Raw genomic sequence first — 18,796 nt, 5'->3', positions numbered from 1 at the left:
TTATTACTATATGAAATACACTAGCTATCATGAGAAAAAGTGTTGGCACAGTTTTTTCTTTTTCAAACCAAAGAAACTGGCCTGTTTTTATCTGAATATTTTTTGAGCATTTAATGAAGCTAAAATATCAATGTTTGATAGAAAAACATTACCTATCTTGCTAATATATTTACTTGAATCTTATTTCTGATATTTTAATGTATTTGAGATTAATCTTGCAATGCAAGCTATCAGTATTATATGTTTAGAAGTCCAAAGTAAAATAAATGCAAGTTCTTTTTTAATCTAAAATATACTCTCTTTCATTTTCTACAATGCTCTTCCAAAATTCACTTGTCTGTGATGAAAAATACTCCTCCAGTATTGCTCTGACCTCGTCTACAGAATTCATATTTTTTCTGTTCAAATGATTTTGAAGACTGCGGAATAAATGATAATCAGATGGGGCAATGTCTAGCGAATATGGTGGGTGGGGCATCGTTTCTCATTCAAACTGCTCCAGCCTTTGAAATGTCATCCTTGCTGTATGTGGCCGAGTATCATCCTGATAGAACACCTTTTGTCTGGAAACAAAAGACGGTAATTTTGCTTCTAGTGCTGACTTAAGCTGCTCAAGCTGTTTGGTTTGGGTTCAAAAGTTCAGAGAGGACTAAATCTTTCATATCCCTCCAAACAGAAAACAACAACTTATGTGGATGAAAACCTTCTTTAGCTTGAGGTATCGGTGTTTTTCCTTTCCCTACCAACTGTCTTCGGCGCTTGACATTTTTATAAAGAACCCATTTCTTGTCACCAGTCACTATTCGGTCCAAAAAAGGGTTAATTTGTGAGACATGACAACAAAGAAGTGCACACATTCCCTCTCTGCACGTGATTAGACTCAGAAAGTTGGTGGGGGAACCCACTGACCCAATTTGCTGACATTTCCGATGGTGTCGATGAATGGCTGAATGACCAAATCCAAGCCTTTCTGCTAGTTATAATTGGATTTTGTTCCACCAGGGTTTGCAGAACATCCTTGCCAAGCTCTACAGATCTTCCAGGATGAGGCTCGTCTTCTAGTTTGTAGTTTCCAGCTTGGAATTTCTGGAACCACCATTGACACTGGCTTACACTTACTGTCTGATCCTCATATACTGCATTAATATTCCTTGCACTTTCTGTTGCGTTGTTGCCTTTATTGAACTCATAGAATAAAATATGCCAAATATGCTCCTATGTCACTTCCATTATAGCTTTGAAAAAATAACCGTTAAAATTGAACTGCACTCTTGCACTAGGAGAAAGTACAAGGTAAAATTACTACCTGCTTTTATAGCAAGTTGATGCAGGTAGTTTATACCGTCCCCCTCTGACTTTTAGTTCATGCAATTGAAAAAGCTGCATTATTTTGGGGATGTCCCAATATTTATTTTTTGGAATGACATTAAAGAGTAGGAGTGAAAGGCCAAATCTGGCCAGTTTAAACATAAAACAGGTTGAATATTTTAGCCAGACATGGCTGGTTTAAATGTTTAAGTGTTAAGTGAAAGCTAAAATTCTGAGATGACTTTGTCGCTAAGCTTGATATTGAAGGTTTTGAAAACATTGGATCTTTGTTTGCTGTCAAACACAATCTGCTGTAACAAAGATGCAGAAGATTCAATAATGCACCATGTGTTCAATATGTTTAGATCAATAACAAAGTAGTTTCCACTTGAAAGCTAACTTTGGACTGAAAACCCATTTGCAGACTTGTTTAAACTTAAGCAATCTTTCACAATAAGAAAAAGAAGGAACAGCAAAAAAATACCTTAAAAATCAAAATTTCACCATGTGAGAATTGACACAATTTTGTAATGTTTTATGAATGGAGAATCCTGATGGAAGCACAACAGCTTTAAAAGTGTCAATGTGATTTCAAACTACATACTTATTCAAAAGAATTTTTCACTGAATTCAATAATAAGTCTAGAAATATACTAAATATATAGAAAGTACAGTTACAAGACTATTGAGAGGAAGGACTTATCAAACTGGGGGACCAAACCTAAATGTTTGCAAAAAAATAGACTCTGCTAAAAGTATCTAAGGGACAAGAGGTAGTATTAAAAGGAATGGTAGATTAGGTTTAACATCCAACAAGATTGTACAGAAAAGAAAAATAAGCAAATAAGCTTATAGTTGTTAAAACTATGTGGATCAAAAACTATTTGACTGATTCAGTTATGACTACTAGGTCATCATCATGCAAGACTTCCCACAGACAACCATTATTTAATGCCTCAATATATAGCCCAGAGAACTATAATAAACAGGTCAGAGTTGAGGACCAGTCACTAATGGACATCAACTTATACACTAGATTTGTTACCGAATTCATTGCTAAATCTCATCTTGCAGACATTATCCCTGCACATGGCCTACACTGTTCTTCAAACACATTTCTAAGTCACTACCTAGCGACAAATCACAGAAACCTGTTAAAGACATTATTCAAGTCAATGTATGCTAAGTGTCATGGTTTGCTCTAAACTAAGAACTTGTGTAAAGTGATTTAAAATAGGGTATCAAGCTCTAATTGTGGAGAGAACATGTGGAAGGGGTTGACCCAGGAAGATGTGGAACTAAGTGGTGAGAAAGGATCTTCAGACATCGGACCTCAGAGAAGAGATAACAAGGGGCCAAGACATCTGGTAGTTTGCTGTGTTTGAGAAGACATATGAAGCTAAGTAAAATCATAGCTGTCCATGCATGCAGGCATGTCCTCTACATCCCTCCCTCAGGCGAGAGATCCTAGTCTTGAGAGATCTTAGTCTTGAGGGATCATGGGTGCTAGTACCACATTGTTATGAATTATATCCTATCATTAATTCCTTTCTACAATAGTAAATAATAGTTAAAAATATAGATATCTTATTTTGTATTGAGTACGAAAATGCGGCATATTGTCGAATGACGTTGATAGATGCACACTGTTTTTACCTAATATAAATCAAAGTGTCTTAATCATTGGACAGCTGTGATTAATGGATTAGATGGCAAGCAGAGATAAAAGCCTCCTTTGAACTGGTTTATGACACACATAAAAGCACCCGTGCCAGTACCACATAAAAGTGCCCAGGTCGGTACCACATAAAAGCACCCATGCTGGTACTGGTGCCACATAAATGCACCCATTACATTCTGTAAAGTGGTTGGTATTAGAAAAGACATCCAGTGGTAGAGACCATGCCAAAACAGACAAATAGAGCCTGGGTAGCTCTCCAGCAGGCCAACTCCTGTCAAACCATCCAACCTACGTTAGTATAGAGAACATATGTTAAAAGATGGTGATGGTGATGATGATCATGATATCAGTGCTACCCTGCCTTGGTACAAATGCAAACTGCATCTAATCTACACTAATTTCCTTTCCAATATGTTATAACTTTCTGCTATTTTCATAACTTTGTCCATTAACTTGATGACTCTGTAGTTGCTTCATAGTTATTGCTCTTTTAGATAAGCTAACTTTATTGTAGCTTCCAAGGTCCATATATATTCCTGCACATGTTTTATAACAGTGTTTGTTCAGCAAATCCAACTTCTAAGAAGGGTTGCCTTCTCTATGGCAGAGCAGCTTTGTCTTTCCATAGTTTTAGAAGAGGGAGGGTGTGGCTTCAACAACTAGAGTACTTTGAATGGACACCTGAAACTGCTGACAATAAAGGCTGTTTCAACAATCTGATGGAAGAGGTGGCCAGGCTACAAAATGAGAGGTGGAAGAGCACGGTAGCAGTCCGATAAAGAATGACTCCATGATCTGATGTAAGGAAGTAGCTATCACTACAAACTTAGGAGAATAGAAGTAATTTGATGTCACTGGGCATAAAAGTTGTCTCCAATGTGTAGGCAGATGTAGGGAAAGAGGAGTAGGGTGTACAGTCATCCTACCAAGTTGAAATGAGGTTTCCATGGTACTATGTGTAGAGAGGAAGTTTTCAGCAATTGTAGCTTGGTGACAGAAGTGGACAAGTGAGCATACTATATCAGAGTAAGTGATACAAATTTTTAATGCTCTAAAACTTAAGGCTGAGGTAGCAAAATGGCAGTCATTAGAATGTCTTGTAGGGAGTCTTTTGATATTTGTTCCAGCTTTCTGTGCACTGAATTCAAACCCGTGAAGTCAACTTTGCTTTTCAAGTTCCAAAGTTAATAAATAAAAAGCAAGGAAGTACTGGAAACAACAAAGTCAATTCTTTCTCTCCCACTTTATTAGCTACACTGAGCAGCAAAAGAGGCCATGAAAGAGGGAGAACTTACAGTAACTATCCCTCAGAAATGGACAATGGTTGAATAAGAGAGAAGGGTGCCAGTAAACTCCTTTCAAAAGAAAACTGATATACTACTGATTAATCCAAGGACAAACCAATGTGCAGTACAGTATGAAATGGAAAGAAACTTATGGACAAAAAATATTAACTTATTTTCATCACTTTTCTTGAGATATTATATTGTTACTTTGCACATACACTAAACATGATTGTTTAAACTACTACACAGTTTCCATTTTTTTCACTTCTGTCTTTTAGCATTGATTGTTGATCAGTTCCATCAATATCTTAACATCTGGTTCCATGTTTATGCAATACCTACTTTTCTATGATGGTTGAATAAATGATGCTTTCACTAACATTGATTACTTCCAGCCCAGGCCTAGTAGCCTTTATACTTCATTTTGTTGCTAAATTCTGTTACCTTATTCTTAAAAAATTATGCCATTCTTTTTTAACCTTTTTACCCTCAAAATATTTAGCTATTTTTGTTTGGACATGTGATTTCTGAGATCCAGGATTCAACAATCCAATCTTTTCTTTCAAATTTACTCACCTACTACAGTCCTTTGATAGCATACTAGGAACCAGAAAACATGCAGGAAGTGCTAAGATGACACAACCTTTAATTTGGTCTCTATGAGAGGTAACAAGAACAATTGTTTTGTGTCTATGTTAACTGATTTCCTATTATAATATATAATGATTTATAGGCACTTTGGCAGATAAAAAATTAGGAAGAAAAGAGTTGATGTAGGTAAGAAACATAAAAAGCAGTAGGCCAGTCATGATGTTGGATATTAGGAAAACACTGTTACATACAATATGTAACATTTAATAACTTGAAAAAAAAAAGGCCTTAAATAGTGGAGAACAAAACAGAGAGCTACAGAAAAATGGATTAAACATTCTGCTTATCTGCTGAACTTTTCAGCTGATGTGAGTGTATATCCAGTTAATGGTGCTAATGTTTAGCCCCAGATCAACCTTAATAGTGCAGAGAACACTGATCAAAAGCATTCTTCTCATATCTACCTTTTTTGTTTTTCATGCACATATAGCTTCTTTAGAATTATATCATCTCATTTGTCCATCTAATATCCCCTACTATCACCATTCTCTAGCGCTGTCATTCTCTCTCTCCTCCATGTCACATTCTACTGTCATCCATCACTCTCTCTTACCACTGCTTCTCTCTTACTACTACCCATTATTTGCTCTTTTATCACCATCCATTTTCACAATTAATTTTCAATCCTTCATTCTCTCTCTTATTAGCCTCTCCTCTGTCACTCTTTATTAACATATATCACTCTCCATTGCTTCCATTACTCCATCCTCCACCATTTAGTTTCCTCCATATTACTTTTTCTTCCCCCATCATACTGCAAATGTAGATGAAGCTTTTTTATTCAATCATCATCATCGTTTAACGTCCGCTTTCCATGCTAGCATGGGTTGGACGATTTGACTGAGGACTGATCGTCCAACCCATGCTAGCATGGAAAGCGGACGTTAAACGATGATGATGATTGAATAAAAAAGCTTCATCTACATTTGCAGTATGATGGGGGAAGAAAAAGTAATATGGAGGAAACTAAATGGTGGAGGATGGAGTACAATAACCAATATGTAGCTGGAATTCACTGCTTCTCTTTCATTACTCACTCTTGTTTCTATCTGCTTCTCCCATCATACCTATACTCTCTGTTCTGTCACCTTCTCAACCTGGTTCTCCGTTATCACTCTCTTCTGTTCACCCACTTAGTCACATTTGCCTTGAAAGAACATAAATAACCTACAGAAGGGAGGACTCTTTAATCTGACAGGGATTATCTCTCTCTTAATACTGGTACCAAGATGAAATGCACCTAATACATGTAAAAAGATTGACAAATGAATGCAGACAATATAGGGAAAGAAGACAGTCTAGGTTTGTCAAGAACATTACAACCTCTCTAATGCTGATGGTCCACATTATAATACATCCAGTACATTCTGTAAAAAGTACAGGAAGGGCATCTAGCAACAGGAACTATGCCAAAATAGAATGTATAAGCGAGATGTGGTCCTCCAGTTCATCTAGGAGAGTAGTAAGCTCAAACTGGACCATGACAACCCATCTAACCCATGCCAACATGGAAAGAAGGTATGAAATATTGATAATGAGTATATTGATCTGAGATACAAATAATTAACAAACTTAATAGGATTCTTCCAATAGTATGAATGCAACTGTATTGTTTTTAATTTGCTGAAAGGTGGGTGATAGTGGTAAATATCACCCATACCTTGCTACCACATCTTTCAATCTCACATATTCAATATAAAACTACAACCATTTTTGTAAATTGTCGTTGTATTGTACTAAATCTGTAGCTTATGTGGCAATAAAAGACGTAATTAAATATAAAAATAACTCACCAAGAAGATGAATTTCATCAATAACCAACAAAGCTACATCTTTGACATAAGTTCTTGTTTGCCAGCTTCGACTAACACCATCCCATTTCTCAGGTGTTGTCACAATAAGGTCAGCATTAGCAATTGATTTCATATCAGGAGTAAAATCTCCAGTTAATTCAACCACTCTGAAAAAAATGAAAAAAGGAAAATATTAGGAAAATATAAGGAAAAAATGAAAATATTAGATCTATTAATATAACTTCAGTTCTATTCTTCTTTAATAATTATACTGAGAAAGTCAATACTGATAATGACTTCTGAGACAGAATGTAATTCCATTTGACACAACTTCATCTTCTCCCTTTTCCAACTGGAGTAACTATTATCTCCCTTACAGCAAGACACATGTTGCTGCCCCTCCATCATACTTTAGTTCACTGTTTTTCAACCGGGGTTCCGGGAGATAAGCTAATGCTAATTTCCTGATTGTAATATTACCATAAATGCACAACATATTATTGGCTATTGTAATATAGACATCATCCTATCTAACCTGTTATGTTATCAAAAAAATATAATTTAGTAATGTCTGTAATTTATGGACACCCTGTATTTTTTTCTTTGTTTTTACAGAGAAAAACCTTTACGTTGTATATATATATATAATGATATTTATACATCGTATGTATATATATATATATATATATATATATATATATATATATATATATATATATATATATATATATATATATATATATATATATATATATATATATAATGATATTTACCACATGAACAACGATGAAAAAATATGAGAAAGATATGGTATATAATTTTTTTTGTGCAGGGGTTCCTTGAGACATGTAATTTATTTTAAGGATTATGCAAAGGTAAACAGGTTGATAAACACTGCTTTAGTTAGTTAGTCTGGCCAACCTCCTGGATGCTTCAATGATTTCACACAAACATGCCATCCATCATAGTCCCCCATGCATGTTCTTAATTTAACAACATTTGTCATTTCACTGTCATGAAGTAAGTTGTCCACATAGGCTAGATGTTTTCTTTCCCTGTTTATTCTTCCATCAACTGACTGCCATAAGACCAGTTGACACATAGGTCCTTCTGGGTGCCTTACACAATAACCAGCAATTCTCATTTCTCTCTGCTGCATCTTCTCAGTCACTTTGGGTAGACCTTGATAAAGCTGCTCATTGGTTAAATGAGCTCTCCATCTGACACAAAGACATTCTTAACATTCTTGTGTAGCAACTGTTTGTTTTTCAAGCTTTCATCACATGGCATAAAGTCACCTCCTTCTATACGACACCCCATCACCTGAGGGTCTTATCTTGCAAGTTACTTGGTGACCTCACTGGTACTGGTGCCATGTAAAAAGCATCTGTAAAGTTGATATTAAAAAGGGCATCCAGCTTTAGAAATCATGTCAAAGCAGACATGGAGCTAGGCACAGCTCTTTGGCTCACTGCGTCTTGTAAAAGCATCCATCCCATGCCAGCATGGAAAATAGATGTTAAATGATGATAATGATGGTGATTGGCAAGGCAGCAGAATTGCAGGTTGACTTTATTCATATCGAGCAATAAGGTTTTTGAATCCCACTTCAAGCCTGCTTTTATTTGGGATTTGACTTTCTATGATAAAAAAAATATTGAATGTGAGGTGTACAGTTTCAGACATTCAATTTTATCTATGTATACACATATACACACATAAATATTTCATATACTCTTTACTCTTTTACTTGTTTCAGTCATTTGACTGTGGCCATGCTGGAGCACCGCCTTTAGTCGAGCAAATTGACCCCAGGACTTATTCTTTGTAAGCCTAGTACTTATTCTATCGGTCTCTTTTCGCCGAACCGCTAAGTTATGGGGACGTAAACACACCAGCATCGGTTGTCAAGCGATGCTGGGGGGAACCAACACAGACACACAAACACATATATATATATATATACATATATATATATACATATATACGACAGGCTTCTTTCAGTTTCCGTCTACAAAATCCACTCACAAGGCTTTGGTTGGCCCGAGGCTAAAGTAGAAGATACTTGCCCAAGGTGCCACGCAGTGGGACTGAACCCGGAACCATGTGGTTGGTAAGCGGGCTACTTACCACACAGCCACTCCTGCACCTATATGTGTATGTATATATATATATATATATATATATATATATATATATATATAATATATATGTAAAAGCACCCACTACACTCTCTGAGTGGTTGGCGTTAGGAAGGGCATCCAGCTGTAGAAACTCTGCCAAATCAGACTGGAGCCTGGTGTTGCCATCCGGTTTCACCAGTCCTCAGTCAAATCGTCCAACCCATGCTAGCATGGAAAGCGGACGTTAAACGATGATGATGATGATAAAAGAAAAATTGTATGTCTTACTTATGTACATGTGAGAGTGTCTCATCATCATCATCAATTTAACATCCACTTTTCCATGCTTGCATGGAATCTAATAAGGTATATTTTCTATGGCTGGATGCCCTTCATGTCACCAAGCAAGGTAATATTTCTCCATGGCCAGACATGTTTCCACAAAATATTGGAAATGAATGACACTCACTCACAACGATCACACCATATCAAAACAAGGAAGACACAAACACATACATGCTCTTATATAGATATTTGATAGGCTTCTTTCAGTTTCCATCTTCCAAATCCACTCACAAAGCTTTGAAAGGCCTGATTCTATAATAGAAAACATTTGGTCAAGCTGCCATCCAGTGGGACCAAGCATGAAACCATTTGGCTGGGGGATACAAATATCTCAACCACATAGCCATGTGTTTGCTTATACATTTATATCTATCTATCTATCTACCTATCTATCTACAGACAGACAGACAGACAGATAGATGTTGAACCTCTCAAAAAAGACAAGAGATAACTTAGACATGTTGTGATTCATTGTATTGGAGAAAACACACTCTCAGGTAAGAGAACACTAACAAAGCAAGTGTTAAAAGCTGGGATGCTCTTGCTTCTACTTGCCTTTCTTTTGCTCACTGCCTTCTTTCCACTGCCTACCCAGCCAGTATGCTTTCACTAGTACTTACCAGTCTCTTTTTCTCTGACTTCTCTTCAGAGCTTCTTTGTCACCTCAACACCCCTCTTATCTCTCCCTCACCAACCCATCTACATCTTTCTTTCCTTCCATAAGCCTTTCCATATTCTAGCTACCTTCATATCTTTCGTTAATGTTCCTTTCTTCCTGTACCTTCTGCCCTTATTCACCCGTTTTGTGGGAAAGCAATGTATCCCGTGCTACACATTCCACCCACATCATCCTTACTATACGTTCCTCTCTTTCGTACTAATCCTTGACATTAATCCCTTCTTTCCCCTGTCCCTTCAATACTCCATCCCTGTTACTCTCCCCACTACCAGCCACCCATCAACAACAATAAATTTGTTCTTCTCTTCAGACACTATCCTCTCCTCACTTTGCCTAAAATCATTACTGTCTCTCTTCCCTCTCCTTTTCAGTTGTGAGGAAATTCTAGACTCTCCAGCTTTGCAAGTTGGAAGGCAATCTCACTAATAACAGCACCAAAAAGGAAGCACCCAATACACTTTGCAAAGTAGAAGAATATCCAGCCATAGAAATCATGCCAAAACTGAGACATTGGAGCACAATGCAACCATCATGGAAAGCAGATGTAAAATCATCATCATCATTTAACATCCACTTTCCATGCTAGCATGGGTTGGACGATTTGACTGAGGACTGGTGAAACCAGATGGCTACACCAGGCTCCAATCTGATCTGGCAGAGTTTCTACAGCTGGATGCCCTTCCTAACGCCAACTACTCAGAGAGTGTAGTGGGTGCTTGACATATACTTACACACACACAAGCATGCACATGTGTGTATGTGTGGTTATGTAAAGGCATGCAGCTTAATTGTTAAGGTGCTGAGCTAATGATCAAACTTATCTGAGTTCAATTCCAAGACCTGTTGGCATGTTGTATTCTCTAAAGAAAGTACATAATTTCACACTGCTCCAGTTTACTCAGTTGAAACTGAATACCAGCCAACTGCTGATATTCATTTTGCAATCCTCTCTCTTTCCAGTTGTCACATCCTGAATGTTTTGCCAGGGTCAAAATGTCGCCTAAGTGCAGACACTTAGATTACAAAGGCACTTTAAACAATTTGCCATAGCACTGGACAACCTATCAAGTTATTCTCAGTAACAAGTACTAGCTAAGCATTGTAAAGTTTACACATCATCATCATCATCAACATTTTAATGTTCACTTTTCTGTGCTTGCCTGGGAAAGAGCAGATTTTCTACAGCCAGATACCCTCCCAGTTGTCAATCCATGATCAGATATGTTTACATAGAATACTGGAAATGAATGACATCCAAGCAATGTAAAGACACGGAGACATACACACACACACACACACACACACACACACAGAGAAGATTCTTGGACAAGGTTTTTGTTGACCCAGACTACAGCAGAAAACACTTGCCCAAGGTGCCATACAGTGGGACTGAAACTGAAACCATGTAATTGGAAAGCAAACATCTTAACCACACAGCCATCTCTGCACCTATTGGTTTCAGTCATTAGACTACAATCATACTGGTACTTATTTTAATGACATATATAAGAATGAAAGACAAATTTAACATGTATATGTGCATAAAGGGATGTAACTAGGATAACACGATACACAGCAAGGGTTTAGGAGTTTCCTTTTCTTTTTTAATACACCAATTCTGTTTTCTCTGCTGAACTCTGATGAACCACCTTACAGTTTCTGTCAATCCAATTTCACTCACAAAGCTTTGTTTGACATGAGATATTGTGGAAGACATTTGTCAAAATTGCTGTGTAGTGTGACTTCTTTCCGACACAACTATGTTTGCCTTCATATATATCTAGTATTGGGAGAATAGTTTTTGTCAACTGACTTGACTTCAGTCATGTTCTAATATAGGTAGCTGATGGAAGAATAATAAGTTGGACCTAGCAGGATATAAATTGTAACATGAGAAAAACCAAATTATAAAGCATCTAATATAGTACTCTATAACTTGTACTATCTCCAGTAGTAAATCTTGAATAGGTACAAGACTGCACATTTTCAAGGAAGAAGATATACTTTATATACTAGAGTAATAATCAATCTCATGTAAAATCAGCCCCACTATTTTTGGCCAAAAAATTGGGAATTTTCCATAGACCCTGTATAAAAGTTGATCCTATTATGAACAGGACAACGTTTATGGGTCAAGGTACTGTGTTATCCTGTATGTAAAAATAACACTGTTACAAAATTGCTCTATAGGTGGAATGCTTGGTGCTTATAATGAAATGCTCGGTGCTTATAGTAAAACACCATTTAATAGTGAGCACTACACATCTGTTGAAGGGTGCTACATCATCAATACTAAAATGTATGCACAGGATATACTGCAAGCCTGCATACATCTTCAAGCACAATAAACACATGTGTCATACACTTGTTTACATGGTGAAAAACATATTTCACAGACAGCCCTATTGGTGAACACTGGCAATGCCACTGTCTGAATTCCTATAAAGGTATGACTTTGGTAAGCCTAAAAACATTCAATTAATCGCTAGTGGTTCCCATGCAACCTTTATATTTTACTAGGACATATGTTTTGATGCATAGAATTGGTAATATTACTGCAATTTCAGTTGGGTTTCTGCTGCTGATACAGTACTTTGGATTCTAGCTTGAAATTCAGCCCCTCAAAAGTAGTATCCATGTAATAGTCAACCCCATAAATTTGACCATAAAAAATGGTCTAAAAAATTCAACTTTTACACGAGGATATATGTCAGTATGGGTGACTGATCTCCAGTACTTGACCAGTTCTTTTTTCACCAACTGTAACCATATTTTTAATGTATCTGGAAAACGAAAAGCTAAGCTCAAAACATAAAGGGACATAACTAAATACTGCCAGCTATTCTACCTGCTGCTCTTGTGATTCTGCTATGTTAATACCTTGATATGCCTAATAATAAATTTGTAATGATTATTGTTCAATATAATAAGTTGCTTACATTAAATTATTAAATTTAATAACTCAAGAAAGAAGTAATAAATTGCTCCTTTCATATACTCACTACAGTTTGCTGTCAGTTATTGCTCATCTCACTATTTTTCAAGACATTAACCCTTTTGTTAGCAAATTTCTGTTGAAATACACTTTTTATTTCAATTAATTTTTAAAATAATGAAAAATTTAGCTGAAGCTTGGAACAAATATTAATAAGAAATTTTTATGGAAGACTACAATTTTAAGACATGAAGTATATATAATAGAACCAAGGGTGTCTCAGACAAGTTTATATCAAAAGAGTTAAGGATTTAAGAGATATCAGAATAAGACACCAGTCAAGGAAGATTTGAATTTATCACTGCAAGCTAACTAACTACCTGTTGATTGTATGATGCTCGTACAATTCACAACAATGAACTGCAAGTCAGTAAGGTATCTAGTTATATTTTGATGTATTGGGCAACTAGTTTAACAATTTTTTCCAGGACAATAAACCAGCACATTATTAACTCAGCTAACTGCATCTTGACTGAAAGAGCCAATGAGGGAGCCTGAATGTGGGCTAGAAATAGTATCAGCACTTTTCTAGCTGTTAACCTTGCCTTAAAAGATGAGAAAATTTTTAATATTTACAGCTATACTATGTTGATTGGGGAATGAAATGATGAAAATGTGTAGATATAAGTAAATACAGTAAAACCCTACAGTTATATATTTAAGAGATGAGGAATTATGTACATTATTTACATTTGAAGATACCTCAACTTCAATTCACTGGACGATACCTCAACTTCAATTCTCACCATCCATACAGTGTAAAGAGAGGGATTGCTCAGTGCCTAAAACATCGAGCAAAGAATATAAGTAGCAATCGTGATACCCACCACAAAGAAATGATCAAACTCAGTAACAATCTATTAAGCAACAACTACCCCCAAAACATGCTATCCACTCCAATTATGAAGAATAGACAGGATGAAACCAATGAACTGTCCACAGTCTGTCTACCCTATGTGAAAGGCCTCTCTGAAAAGATACAAAAGATATGCGGCCCATATGACATCAGGACAGTATTCAAGAGTAATACAACACTTTGCAAATATCTCCTTCGAGTAAAACCACAAATACTCCATCCCATGCAGCTGTGGTAGGTTATACAAAGGCGAAACATGCTGCCCCCTCCAAATATGGGTAGAGAAACATTGCAAAGCTGTGACACGAGAAGATATTGATAAATCGGGTATAGCTGATCATGTATGGAAAAAATGGAGACCACCTCCCCCTGTGGGATGAAGTTAAAATAATAGACAGAAAACATCACTGGAAAATACGAAAACTAAAAGAAGCAGCACATATGCTAGGACACAACAACCTCCTAAGCAGATTGAGTGCAGATATGAGTAGCATATGGGAACCAATAGTAAGGAAGGATAGGAAAATATTAGATTTATAAGCCCTAAAATTCATTCCATAATTGCCCACAGGCATATGGCATAGTGGTTAAGAGCACAGGCTACTAACCCCAAGATTCAGTCAGAAATCTGCTTCACAACTATGAGGGGGTGGTGGTGCTGAAAAGTTCCTGGCTTTGGGTAAAAGAAAATACAGGAGGATTAGTTTATGATGGTTTTATTTAACATATTCCATTCTCAGAGTCACACACTTATTGCAACAGTCCTCCTGTTTTTCTAAAAGAACTCAGAAGGTTGAGCCTCCAACCAGGCCTTTTGTGATACCCTTAAAGCCAAGGACTTTTCAGCACCCTCTCATACACATTTCCGGATTCAATTCTACTGCACCTCCTTCAGCAAGTGTTTTTTTTACATTCGCCTCAGATCAATCAATGCCTTATAAAAGCCACTCTTTTATAAGCATTCAGACCAGTTCTTTGTCTCCTGCTGTCTTCTCACCAATCTCAAAGACTCTGAAATAGATCATGGGGGTTGTCCTTTCTCCTCTAAGTCATTATCAAAATAAATGAATAAATAAATACTGCAATAACTTGGCAAATTTAATGCTTTGAAATCATGAAACTTACTTTTTACCCAGTTTCTGTTCAATTCTCACTTTCCAATCAGTTATTCTTTCTCTGACTAAAGCTTTTAGTGGTGCAATGTAAACAGCCTGAAAGAAATTAAAGCATTAGAAAATAACTGTACAGAAGTAAAGGGATAGATAAGATATTTTTATTTCTATTGTTTAGTTTTTTTTTTTTATATTAGCTTGGAATGTATGGTAATTCCAGCATTGGATGTCTAATACGAACCATTTGGAATGAGAGAGAGAGAGAGAGAGAGAGAGAGAGAGGGAGAGAGTGTTTGTGTTTGTTTAATAAAAGTATGCCAATAATTGCATAGTTAAGATTTTAACCTACTATTGTAGTCACAAGAATGGGAGTGGCATTTGTTTTACCTATGCAGACAGGTAGGTATAAGAAAATTAGTGTCTTTACTCAACACAATGTCAGTTACTAAGTACTTCAGCACATTAACAATGCACCCATTGAAACTGAATGAAAATAGTTAAATTGTTTCACATTTGGCAGTTTAGAGACATAAGTATAATTTTTTACAGCAGATGTTATTAGAAATTAAAGAAAGAAATAAAATTTTCTAGAAAGAGTTTCCAAAACAGAGAGCAGTTCGGCACTCAAAACAATACAATCAGGCACATATGAATAAAAAAGAAAAAATCTGGAAAAGTTATTATTGCACATTGATGTTCTTTAGATATTCTCAAAGAGACAGACAATATTTTTGCTTAAAAACAAAACCAGGCTAGAAATACACAACCGAGGGGCATGAATACTGATATTTCAATCAAAGCTCTTATTTGAAAACTAGAATAAGTTTTCATGTTTAGTAAAGCACTAAGCATTTGCTTAGTAGTACTCTTGACATTTGAAGATATGAACTTATTTAAATAATTTTTGACAAAACACACCAACACTAGTTTCTGCAGAACCTTTGTAAAAGATGGTCAAAAAATCCTACACAATTATTTGAAGTTTAGACAAAGAACATGCTTGTAGAATTCCAAATCGAGAGAGGGGGGGGGGGGGAGCAAATTAATCAAGTGAAATAAGGAGTGAAATATGCTAAGTTTAGACTGGGTTTAATTAGTGCAAAGGAAAACCTGTCATTTAGAAAGAAAGATCAGAGTAAAGCTTAGCACATGTTCATTATCAACACCATTGTCATCATTTAATGCCCCTCTTTTCATGCTGGCATGGGAAGGATGGTTTAACATGAACTGACAAATTGAGGTTCCAGTCTGATTTGGCTTGGCTTCTATGGTTGGATGCCCTTCCTAACGCCAACTACTTTACAGAGTGTGCTGGCTATTTTTTACGTGGCACCAGCACAGGTGCTTGTTATGTGGACCAGTACATTTTATGTGGACTGGGTGCGCTATTGTTGATGCACATGACATATACAGGGCATGGCAAAGAAACCCCCCACCTTTTACAGGCTGACAAACATTTCAACAGAAAACACACAATGTGCACCAGTCCAAACTCTGATGCTAATAGAAAAAAAAAACAAAACATAAAACATTAGCTACATAAAAACATCTTATCACCAGCTCAGCTTTACTAGTTAATATGCATCTAAACAAGGGAGGAAGGTTTTTGTACCATACCTGCACAGTTGAAGATGCATGTAGCAGGAAGAGACTGAGATGAGTTAATTAAATTAAATCAATGAATAATTTCTTTAGAAGAAATTATGCAGAGTTGGAGATGCAGGCATGGTCATAAAGTTAAGAAGTTTGCTTCAAAACTATGTGGTTCTGGGTAGCACTTTGGGCAAGTGTCCTCAGTTCTAACCTCAGGATGACCACTGCCTTACACTCTCATTGGGTGGCACCTTGGGCAAGTGTCCTCTGCTCTAACTTCAGGTTGACCAAAGCCTTACAAATGGAATTGCACAGACACTGTGAAAAAGCCCTGTATGAGTGTGAGTTTACATACATATCTTTTGGGTATATATGCCAACAAATGATATAAACACCAGAGAGAAAAACAAATGAGCTGGATGAATTGTTTCCCACTAAATAATATAAGTAAAGTTGAAAGTGATACGGGTGATTATATAGTAGCTAATGTTACAAAAAAAAAAAAAACAGGTTGAAGAGGGAAAAGATTAGAGAAGTGGTGTTTCTGATGGTAACAAATAGTAGGCTGTATGAAGGATATATAAAAAGTAAATGTTATATGGTACCGTGTGTGTTGTGTGAAGATTAGCGGAGACTAAAGAGGAAAGAATTAAATACAATTGATACAGATATGCAAAACTGAATAGAAGCGAAGTGAAAAAGTTGCTGAATATACGTAAGGAAAGAAGACTAAACAACATCTGCTATGCTGAAAAAGCACAAGGTAATCGTCAAAAGAAGTGATGACAGATTTCAGAAAGTGAAGACTCATAACTGAGAGGACTCAGTTTGATAAATCATTTATAGACAGTACTACATACCCATTTAATTTGTGCCAACACAAAAATAAAAATTGATATGATGATGATGATGATGATGATGATGATGACAGCAACGATAATGATGTCTAAGGGTGAGTAGAAGCAGTTTTGATTTAATTATGGAAATACCTTAGCCTTCTTGTAAACCTGGAACACTCTAAAGATTGCAATTTCTGCAGCAACTGTTTTGCCAGAACCTGTTGGTGCTCCTAAAAGAATGTTGGAGTCAGTGTGGTAAAGTGTGTGAAAAATTTGTGTCTGCACTGGATTGAAGTGACTAAATTTATATAAGTCTTCATATTCTTTGTTTTTCAAAGCAGTCTTTGGTAATGGATTCAAATCCAAAAGCTCTGCAAAAGAATAATAAGCAAATTTTTAGAAAATACATTTTTAAAATTCTAATTATTATTGAGAAAATCATTACTATAATGTAAAGAACAGATGAGATTACTGATCTTAATGTAATGTGTTAATTGAATAATGGATAAGTTGACATCAACCCACCTATTTTTAAGATTAAAACTGATCAACACATTGAACAATATAATCAATAATTAGTATTGAACTGAAAAATATAGCTATTTAGTTAAAAGACAAGGTAATTAGGATATAAAGACAAATTCAATTTACTAATGAACATTTTTTTTTTAAAAAGGGAACCTGAATATTTTGGTCTTATTTCAAGCACAGAAAGTAAATCAGTAGAAAACCAACCTAATCAGCTGATCAACTAATTAGTGCTCTTCAGAATATTTTATACAAGTAGAATACACACAAATTAGTGAAACTGTAAGTTTCAAATAAAATTATGAAATTTGTATTTCATATTGGAAAATAAATAATTATATGATCTAGAATAGTTTTCACATGTGCCAGTTGTGATATTGTAAATTAACAAAAACAAAAATATGAACAAACAGAAGCAACTAAATATGAGCAGAACTCAGCTTACATCCTCCAGTCACTCCAGATCCAAAGTCTCACCATCACCAAGGATCTTTTCTGGCAAAAGCACTTCTTTAACATAGCTAAGACAATATCCAAAAGAATGACTTCTCATCAAGCCATTAAGCCAGAAGATATTTCAGCCCCAAAATTTGCAAACACTCTTCAAAGCTCAAGTGAGGTTCACAATGGAGTGTTGCTCTCACATGTGGGACAGTGTTACTGCTATACACACAAACATCTTGAAACACATCCAGAGAAGAGCCACTCAACTGACTGACATTAAAATACTCACAAACATGCTCCAGCCACCAGCTCCAAGGGATACTATCTCTTCTGTCTTTTCTATTGCTATTATAAAGGTCTTTATTTCTCAGAGCTCTCTAATCTTGTACCTCCACTACTCAGGCACTCCCAACCCACTTAGGTACAATAAAAAAAAAAAGAAGACCAAAAAAAACTAAACAACTAAAACATGAGTGGCACTCACCTGGAGCTTTCACAGCCAAAAATTAGGCCTCACTATTACTAAAGATCTGTCCTGGCAGAAGTACAGCCTTAACATAGGA

The 18,796-nt window shown here is 36.1% G+C and overlaps 1 protein-coding gene across 5 annotated transcripts in view; it reads right to left on the bottom strand.

Annotated features, from left to right (window-relative positions):
* Nucleotides 1-18,796, bottom strand: part of LOC106884418 (activating signal cointegrator 1 complex subunit 3) — a 491,782-nt gene that overhangs the window by 418,633 nt on the left and 54,353 nt on the right. For all 5 annotated transcript variants that reach the window (XM_052972249.2, XM_014935791.3, XM_014935790.3 and 2 more), the window contains 3 exons: nucleotides 17,412-17,632; nucleotides 14,843-14,928; nucleotides 6,720-6,886 (listed from right to left, as the gene is read on the bottom strand). In XM_052972249.2, the coding sequence (XP_052828209.1) occupies nucleotides 6,720-6,886; nucleotides 14,843-14,928; nucleotides 17,412-17,632 (474 nt within the window). The remainder of the gene's footprint in view (nucleotides 1-6,719; nucleotides 6,887-14,842; nucleotides 14,929-17,411; nucleotides 17,633-18,796) is intronic.

This window comes from Octopus bimaculoides, chromosome 1 (genome assembly GCF_046866305.1).
Source record: "Octopus bimaculoides isolate indiv1 chromosome 1, ASM4686630v1, whole genome shotgun sequence".
NCBI classification, from domain to species: Eukaryota; Metazoa; Mollusca; class Cephalopoda; order Octopoda; family Octopodidae; genus Octopus; species Octopus bimaculoides.
The sequence above is the reverse complement of the archived record's forward strand: the minus strand, read 5'-3'. Positions and strand labels throughout refer to the sequence as shown.